The sequence below is a fragment of the Halyomorpha halys genome, unplaced genomic scaffold (assembly GCF_000696795.3).
Source record: "Halyomorpha halys isolate HHAL.00 unplaced genomic scaffold, Hhal_1.1 Scaffold1210.1, whole genome shotgun sequence".
NCBI lineage: Eukaryota > Metazoa > Arthropoda > Insecta > Hemiptera > Pentatomidae > Halyomorpha > Halyomorpha halys.
The window spans coordinates 34180-41971 of NW_027115484.1; the positions used below are offsets into that span (position 1 = coordinate 34180).

The window sequence follows — 7792 nt, forward strand, 5'->3', positions numbered from 1 at the left end:
TATACTGGTAGTACAAGAGTATACTGGTAGTACAAGAGTATACTGGTAGTACAAGAGTATACTGGTAGTACAAGAGTATACTGGTAGTACAAGAGCCGGGAACAAAAAAGGTCAGTTATTTCACCCTAATTTTTTATTACTTTAATGAAAACTATGTATAATTACTAGTCAAAACTGTTGAGTCTGCCAAGAATAGGTAAGGGGAATAAAAAATTGCAGCTATTTCAAAACCTTAAAAAACATCAATTTTTCATTCGCAGCACTATATCTTAAAAACTACCAACAACACTAGAAAATCTAAAAGAACATTATTTAAAGAAGAGTAAATTTGCTAAAATATTAGCCCTAATAGAGCTATTTGCGTGCAATAGTTCACGAGATATTGCTTGTTGAAAAGCAACATTTCATAAAAATGTTGTATGGAACGTACTGAAAGATCAGTAGTTAATGAATTATAATTAGATATTTTGGAAAATCAATATCTCAAAAACCATTTGACGTACAGATGTCTATTAGCACTCAAATTAAAGCTCGTTTAATGTACTATTAAGTAGTTCCTTAGATTTATCTTCGTAGGGGCAGTAGTTTTCATGATATTTGCTCAAATATATTGATTTATAGTTGTTCGGACAAATTTTCATTTTCCAAATTTATATTCATATGTGAATATCATAAAAATTACTATCCCTATGAAGATAAGTGTCATAAACTACTTTATAGTAAGTTAAATTTTCTTTATTTTGAGTGTTGGCAGACATATGTGAGTCTTATGGATCTAGAGATATATTTTTTCAAAAATCAAACATTTCGTACGAACAACTAGAAATTAACATTTTGTGAGTTTATTTTGTCAAATATTATAAAAACTACTACTCCTACAAAGATAAACATTATTAACTATTTTAACTTGATATTAGTTTTGAAACAGCTGCCATTTTTTATTCCCCTTACCTATACTAGGCAGACTCAGCAGTTTTGACTAGTAATTATAAATAGTTTTCATTACAGTAATAAAAAATTGGGGTGAAATAAATGACTTTTTTCTCCTCTTGGGCTCTTGTACTATTCAATTTACGTTGACCCATTTTAAGTTGTTTTGGAGTTACATCAGAAACTGTTTAACGCCAAAGCGAGTTCAAAGGTAGGTTGTTTGAAAAAAAAAATTGACTTTTTAAAAATTTGTTAAATATAAACTTTAACAAATAAAGATATCAAATTAAGTTTATAAAATGTATAGAGGAAAAAAAGAGATGATTGAAAAAGAAATGTGTTCTAAAGTAGGGTGTAGGGTACAGGCATGGATCATGGATTCAGGTTATCCTTTCTTCCAAATAATAATATCCTCACATATTTACTATAAATTATTTCAAGAAATCAATATCTTTTCTAACTAATAATACCGGGAACCGTTTTATGTCATTTAAAAATAAATTAAATTTTTTTCTGTTAAAAAATTAAAGTGAACGACAAATAAATATATTATAAAATATAAAAGACTTAATTAATATATTAAAAGTTATGCGTACATACATTTTTGTTGAGCAGGCTTTGATTTATATCGGTTTCCAAGGAATGCAATCTGACAAGGACCGCCTGTACTACACTTCAAATAATAATTTTAAAAAAAGCAAAAAGTGCTTTGTTAATTGATTTGACAGTAATTTGAATTAGAGGGTGGGTTTTATTACTGAAATGGAATTAATATTGTAATATCCTCTTTTTTAATAAATAGTTGTTTTTTATGTATAGATGATTTTAGTTATATTTTTATTTTTATGTATCTACATTAAACATTGTTCATTTGTTTTGTTGAACCAAAAAACAAAACTAACCATTTTTCATCAGTCAAATATTAAGTAAAAATATGTTATTCAAAATAAAGAAGATGGTGGCACGCATCCTTGCTAAGTTATGTTATGCTGAGAACATAGATTGAAATTTTTCAGCTGTTGCTGTTTCTCTACCATAATCATAGAAGCAAAAAATCCTAGAAGAAATAGGAGACAATAACTGTTATCAATAAAATATTTACATCGTGAATCATAGCAAGTAAATTAGAGCGATTGTTCTACAATCAATTTTTTGAATCACGAGTGAACGTTGAGGGTAGAAGAAAGGAAACAGGTGTTTAGGTGCGAGAGAGGGGACATCTCCTGGATGCAGGAGGTCCTGAACATCCTTTGTCTCTCTCGGTGGGACATCTAGAATCATTCATGAAGATAAAGTGACTCTTTGTTTGCCGAGAGAGTAAAAGTACCGATGCTTTGTTAACAGTCTGTGTTTGTTTGTGAGAAAGAAGACAAAGAAAACCATCAGTCATCGTAGAAGAGTATAAATTGGTTAGTTTAGCTCAACATATAATTAAGTATATTTATAAAAGTGTTATTAAAGTTCTGATTGCCTTGTAGACCCGTCCTGAGATTAAGAGTCTATAATATTATATATAATAAAACAAAACTTCTCATATCTATTTAATATTTAATTTTTTCATTTAACCTTGTCATCTTCAAAACTATACTTTAGATCTGAGAATATATAAAAACTATTAAAATTCCTTTTAATGAGAAGATAGTTGACCATAGATAACATATATGATGAGAAGATGGTCGGGGGTGCGGTCAGTAATTAGTTGTTATCTTAGCCCTGATGAAGGCTAGAAACTCTGGCTGAAACGTTGGGACTATTAAATAACTTCTCTAAACTAATTTGTGTTTTCTGGATTAGAGATGATCCTTACGTTGAAGCAAAATAATATAGTTTAACTGAGAGTGATAGAAGAAAGTAGGAGTTGGTTATATCAAATCAAACAGAATAATAATTGACTTAAATAGTAATGGAAATTATTTAATTAAGTTTAAGCAGAAGTTGGTCATATCAAATCAAACTGAATAGTAATGAAAATTAATTAATTAATTAAGTTTAAGCAGAAGTTAAGATTAAGAAAACAGAATAATAATTGACTTGAATAGTAATGGAAATTAATTAATTATGAGAGATGGTTGACCGTGGATGATGAATGAGGAGAAGATGGTTGGGGGTGCGGTCAATGAAAAACACAAATAAGTACGATTAACTTATTTTAATGTGCCTACGTTTCGGCTAGAGTTTCTAGCCTTCTTCAGGGCTAAAAACAGAACAAGATAACAACCACAGTAAGTATAGAAAAATTTTAAAAAAAATAAAAAGAAAGTATAAACAGAATAATTTTACAAAATAGAATTAATAAAATGAAGTGATGAGAGAAGCGGGAAATAAAATAAAATGTAATATAAATGTAATATAAATGAGATAAAATGTATACATAGGTAATTGAAAAAGTGGGCAAAATAACATAATTAAGGAAATGAAATAAAAAAAAATAATTAAAAAAATAAAGTTATACAATGCAAAGAAGTATGAACACATTAGTTATTATTAATTTAAAATTAAAATATGAAAAGAAAATGAAAATTGAGAGGATGAAAATATATGTAAGAATAATAGATGATAAATAACAATAAAGGGGCAAAATTATAAGTATAGTGTACAAAACTTGTAACGCGGGTAAGGAAAATGGATAAAAGTGGAGAAAATAAGAGGAAAGAGAAAAATAAAAAAAAGGGAAAGAAAATAAAAACGAACCTGTTAGCTGGAAGATCGAACGTCTAATGGAAAAAAAAAAAAAAAAAACAGCGCTAATGGCGGTCAAACTCAGAATTAAAAATTAATTAAGTTTAAGCATAATTAATTAAGTTTAAGCATAAGTTAAACATTAACATTAAGGGAAATTAATTAAGTTTAAGCATAAGTTGGTTATATCAAATCAAACTGAATAGTAATGGAAATTAATTAAGTTTAAGCAGAAGTTGTTTATATCAAAGAGAATATTATATCAAATCAAAAAAGAATAATAATTGATGTGAATAGTAATGGAAATTAATTAATTAAGTTTAAACAAAAGTTGGTTATATCAAATCAAACTGAATAGTAATGGAAATTAATTAAGTTTAAGCAGAAGTTGGTTATATCAAAGAGAATATTAAATCAAATAAAAAAAGAATAATAATTGATTTGAATAGTAATGGAAATTAATTAATTAAGTTTAAACAAAAGTTGGTTATATCAAATCAAACTGGACAGTAATGGAAATTAATTAATTAAGTTTAAGCAGAAGTTGGTTAGATCAAATCAAACTGAATATTAATGGAAATTAATTAATTATGTTTAAGCAGAAACAATAGGGTTTTTTCTAATTACAAAGCTCAATCATTAAATATTAATGATATGATACTATTTATCTACTTAATAACTAATTTAAGGGTGGTTGTTTCTTTTTTGAAGTATGTAGCATTTGTTAAATTTGAAATCTCATTTCTTATTTTAGTTGTTTCATTTTTACTCCTCCGCATTTTCCCCTGAAAATTAATTTCGAAATGAGGGGAGGAGACAAATACTGTTATTGTTTAGTAAAACTAAAGTTCCCTGTTTGCAGAGCTAAATTGGAAGAAGAGACTTCAAGACTGAACAAGGTAGCTGACAGCTGGTCAAAACAACACGCACAAGATAGTGACAGTATCCCCGAGGACGTCAAAGATGAAATATTAGCTGTTGTTGGCCAAACAAGGCTTCTCCTATCAGACAAATTTCAACAGTTTAGATCGCTCATTGATAATGCGCTTTCGGAACACAAAGAATCTGCTGTCATAAAAGCTGATGATTTACTTGGCTTTTGGGAAATGATGTATCTTGAGGTTGGTATATTCTTTATTATCGTCACTAAATTAGAATCAATAAAAGGAAGACCATCTTGCGCCTGTGTTCTAATCAACTCAAATAGAAAATAAACTATTTATTATGAGCTGACGTTTACAGGGCTAAAAAAAAAATACAAACAACTAAAATTAAGTAGCAGAGTAAGAGGATAACATAGCGTGAAATAAAAAGAAACTATCTTGTGGCTAAAAATAATAATAATGAATAAAGTAAATTTAATAAAACAAAAAAAGACTTACAGTGAAAAGTATAAATAAATAAACAAAAAATACGAAAAAGTATTGGATGTATAATGAAAAGGGGAATCATAACAAATATAAAAAATACAGTACACACTAAAAGATGGAAAATAAAGGTCAAGAAAATTTTCCTGTTGGAAGTAGATTTTCTTTTTTAACCACACCATAACGATAGTTTATTTTTATTTCACGCTATCTTATTCTCTTACTCACTTAATTTTAGTCGTTAGTATCTTTTTTAGCCTTGATGAAGCCCTGCAAACTTTAGCTCATAAATAAATAGTTTATTTACTATTTTCTATATTACCTATTTACTATATTATTACCATGTTCCTTTTATTAATTAAATTAGAATTATTTCCCTTTTATTTTCTAGTAGTTCCATAAGTCTCTGTTTTTCTTTCATAGTGCTACATCTTGAAAAAAGATTAAAAAAAAAAAAAAAAGATTTGGTTTTGTTTTTAATTGGGCGTAATCCTAAGATATTATTGTAGACTGGGAGTACTGTACTGGAATTGCCCAGTCCATCCTACATTCTGTGCAATATAAACAGAAACTTCTTTGTGAGATATACTGCTTTCGAGCGTTATCTTTTAATATTATTTCTTCATAATTATTATTTCGTCTCAATATTATTATTATTATATATTTATTAAATAAATCAAAATTGTATCCTTGTATAGTCTCAACACTTTTTATTACATGAGTAGTCCAACATTTCGGCCATCCTCAATATAAATTCTCACCTCACATCAAAATTTGAAAATTGTTTTGCAAAATAGACTACTGTTGTAATAAAAAGTGTTGAGACTATACAAAGGATACAATTTGGATTTATTTAATAAATAATTACCAGTCTCAAGAAATTGAAAAAATATATTTTATTTAGCTAATTATAAACATTTCATTATTTATTTGTTCATGTGGAAATTTTTCTTCTTATTTGCTCCGTTGTAGTCCTTTAAATGTATCAGTTTTAAAAGATGTAATAGCAAAGTAATACTTGTCTTCTCATGATTATGAAATCACCTTACTATTAATCATTTAACTGATTGCTAGTTTCGCAAGTAACTATTTTTTTGTTTGTGATTTGAAAATTAAATGTTCTATGCGTTTGAATAATTTTTTGCCTCCTAGTAAAGTTATTTTTAAGTTAGTTATTTTTGTGCTGCCTTCCTCCTGCCTGCCTCAATTAATTTCTCTATTATACTTTCAACTGTTGTAGGTGGAGCAGTTGAATAAGAAGTATGAAAACCTCAGTAATTTAGCTCACAATGGATGGCTACCTTTGGAAAAGCTGAAAACAATTAAGAAAACAAGGAAAAAAGTTAATGAGAAAAAACCAGCAGCGTCTGCATCTTCCAAATTCAAAGAATTTTTGAGTAATTCTGATTTTTAATATCCTTGTAGATTATATGTATACTTATATTTTTTTTAAAATTAATGTTTAATTTTTATTTTGCGTGTTTAGAAAAGAAGAAAGGAGAAGAAACTAATGATGAAGAATTTAATAATACTGTTTTACAAGGTAATATCAATATTGGTAACTGTTCTACAATAAGTGGATTGTTAAGGTTTCTTTCTGATTATTGGTATAATGCGCCGTGGCCACGATGGCACAGTGCTATAGTGCTATCTTAGCTAGGTGCTTTAAAACAAGTTTAGTGAGTTGTGTGATAGCCACTCATTTGGTCACTATGGATTTAATGCTCTTATTGTACCATTCCATTTGTTTAATAGTCTCCACAACATTATCACAGATTTCCCTATTTGTTAGTTGCTTTATGAAATTAAACCAAAGTGCTTTGGGATCAAAAGAAAAATCTAGAAATTAATACAATTGAGTTTTCCCCAAGGAACATGGGGTGATATCCCAATGGATTGAAACTGTACTTGCCGTAAAGTACAATTAAACTAAATTGTGAACATGAGGATGGGATCCAGAAGGGATGGGGCAGTGTGAGTTCAAAGTCTACAGCTACGAATGTTATTTGTACTACTATCAAAACCCACTTCCCCAGTTAAAGGTTAAATGTTGTACATAAATAATGTGTCTTTATTTCGTCTTCACGCTTTTTACTATTCGATTTGAGGAATCAGTCAATTTCTTTTTTATAATATCAAAAAGAGACTTGTTGCCTTTGACAAGTAAATTTAATCCTGCCAGAACAAGCGGATAACATAACTGTACCCCAGTTGTTTCCTTGTCTCCCGGCCATTATAATTATCCACAATTGCTAGTACTCAGTGGTTTTCAAATAGCATTTATTTCTTCATTCAATTGATAATAATTAATTTCAGATCTTGTACATAATAATTTGAATTTTAAATGCTAAACTCCACATAATAAATAGCAAATATTGGTGAAAATAATTACTTGTAATATTCAAAAAATAAACAAGGACATCCTAAGGGAATCTTGGAACTGCTATAGAAATGGTCAGCAATTTTTTTGTTTGGTTAGAATACTATTATATTATTTTTTTGTTTGGTCCCAATACTATTATATTATTCCATTTGTTTAGTTCCAATACTATTATATTATTTTTTTGTTTAGTTCCAATACTATTATATTATTTTTTTGTTTGGTTCCAATACTATTATATTATTTTTTTGTTTGGTTAGAATACTATTATATTATTTTTTTGTTTGGTTCCAATACTATATTATTTTTTTGTTTGGTTCCAATACTATTATATTATTCCATTTGTTTGGTTCCAATACTATTATATTATTCCATTTGTTTGGTTCCAATACTATTATATTATTCCATTTGTTTGGTTCCAATACTATTATATTAT

General features: G+C 28.0%; 1 protein-coding gene across 3 annotated transcripts in view; it reads left to right on the forward strand.

Annotated features, from left to right (window-relative positions):
- The window catches only part of LOC106688814 (disks large-associated protein 5), a 67286-nt gene that overhangs the window by 29634 nt on the left and 29860 nt on the right, over positions 1-7792 (forward strand). For all 3 annotated transcript variants that reach the window (XM_014433460.3, XM_014433459.3, XM_014433461.3), the window contains exons 10-12: positions 4472-4730; positions 6217-6373; positions 6463-6519. In XM_014433460.3, coding sequence (XP_014288946.1) covers positions 4472-4730; positions 6217-6373; positions 6463-6519 — 473 coding nt within the window. The remainder of the gene's footprint in view (positions 1-4471; positions 4731-6216; positions 6374-6462; positions 6520-7792) is intronic.